At 36.9% G+C, this 1619-nt stretch overlaps 1 protein-coding gene across 1 annotated transcript in view; it reads left to right on the top strand.

Moving 5' to 3' along the window:
* Nucleotides 1-1619, top strand: part of galt (galactose-1-phosphate uridylyltransferase) — a 36399-nt gene that overhangs the window by 28399 nt on the left and 6381 nt on the right. Inside the window, exons 8-9 of the mRNA XM_014002510.1 lie at nt 834-966; nt 1457-1540. Of these exons, the coding sequence (XP_013857964.1) occupies nt 834-966; nt 1457-1540 (217 nt within the window). The remainder of the gene's footprint in view (nt 1-833; nt 967-1456; nt 1541-1619) is intronic.

Genomic DNA, 1619 nt, shown 5'->3' with positions numbered 1-1619 from the left:
ACACACACACACACACACACACACACACACACACACACACACACACACACACAACTCATGCTAATATATTTCTGATGGATTGTAAGAGCAAGGTCAGGTCGTGTTTGTGCCTACTCATCAGCTTGTTAAATCTGCTTCCAACAGATTCTTAACACTTTATGGTAATTAGGCCTATTCCCAACTGTCTGGTTTAATTATATTTTAAATTCACATTAAGCACACTTTCTTTTTCTACAGTATGTGTGTGTACTCCTTTTTGACATAGTATTCTCTTTATATGACTTTCCTGTCTAAATACGTGTGGTTAAGGTAGCATTGTTTGTACACGTTTAAATGTTTTATGTATATTGTAATATTTAAGTTGAAATGATTTCAAGAAATGGAAAAACATTAAATTAGAACAACATAGCCACAATATTAAGCCCATAAGTTGAAAAATGTTGATCATTACAGGTTAGGTACAAAGTTTCTGGTAATCTGGAACATCCTGGTATTAGTGTTTGATGGGTTTGAATCTAGGGAGTGAGGTGTTTTAGTCATGRCCAGCATCGTCTGTAATTTTTGCAGTATCCGTGCTGAACATTAAGAATTGAAGCGAAACGCCGTTCAGTACAGATTGAGAAACAGCAGAAACTTTTAAAGTAAGCAAAATAAAGTAAAATGCTTCTACTTACCAGAAAGTGTGATTTTTATTACTTTTACTAGAAACACATTTATGGCAAATTAAAGAAGGAAGAAATGCAATCACCTAAAAATGTAAAACTGTATAAAAAAAACTATCTCTGAACTCCAGATACATTTAAGTTTTTTTTATTCTTTGTTTGCTATCTTAGGAACGCATTGTGGTGGAAAGTCAGGACTGGTTGGTGGTGGTTCCTTACTGGGCAACGTGGCCCTACCAGACGTTGCTTTTACCACGACGACATGTCCTCAGAATTAATGAACTCACAACAAAGGAGAGGGAAGGTAAGTGTGTGYAAAGACAATGACAGAGCAAGTGACTGAGAGATTAAAAAGGTCGGTGATCAACAGCTGATAGTAAAGTTCTATTTGTCCTGCTCAGCCTTCTCAGGGCGTAGCAGCAACCCTATCTTATTTTTACTTTAAACAAAGGTTCCTATAGTCACAAGACTGCAGGTGTCTCATTGAAGCAGGCATCAGTGTTAATTCAGTAATTATCCTTTTTTTTGCTCCCTCTTTTTCTGTGCACATACACAACACACACATTTCATCTTACAACCTCCTCCCCMCTCTGAAAAAGCATACCTCASCAAAAGAAAACCRTTATTCATTAAGTATGCCATCCTGTCACTGTAGTTTCTTCAAATGTAAACACTTAGATTGGTTCTTTTTTTTCTTAGTTTATGTTTATCTCTGAACAGTTTAACATATCCCTTTATTTGCCACCTTTCTTATGTTTTTGCATGTCATTCATGCCTGTTTTACTGTTTGTCAGGTCTGGCAGATATTATGAAGCGACTGTTAACCAAGTATGACAATCTCTTTGAAGTCTCCTTTCCTTACTCAATGGGCTGGCACGGTAAGGCAAAAAAAGAATGTGTATGTCTGTGTGTGTGTGTGTGTGTGTGTGTGTGTGTGTGTGTGTGTGTGTGTGTGTG

The sequence above is a fragment of the Austrofundulus limnaeus genome, unplaced genomic scaffold, assembly GCF_001266775.1.
Source record: "Austrofundulus limnaeus strain Quisiro unplaced genomic scaffold, Austrofundulus_limnaeus-1.0 Scaffold13, whole genome shotgun sequence".
NCBI classification, from domain to species: domain Eukaryota; kingdom Metazoa; phylum Chordata; class Actinopteri; order Cyprinodontiformes; family Rivulidae; genus Austrofundulus; species Austrofundulus limnaeus.
The sequence above is the reverse complement of the archived record's forward strand: the minus strand, read 5'-3'. Positions and strand labels throughout refer to the sequence as shown.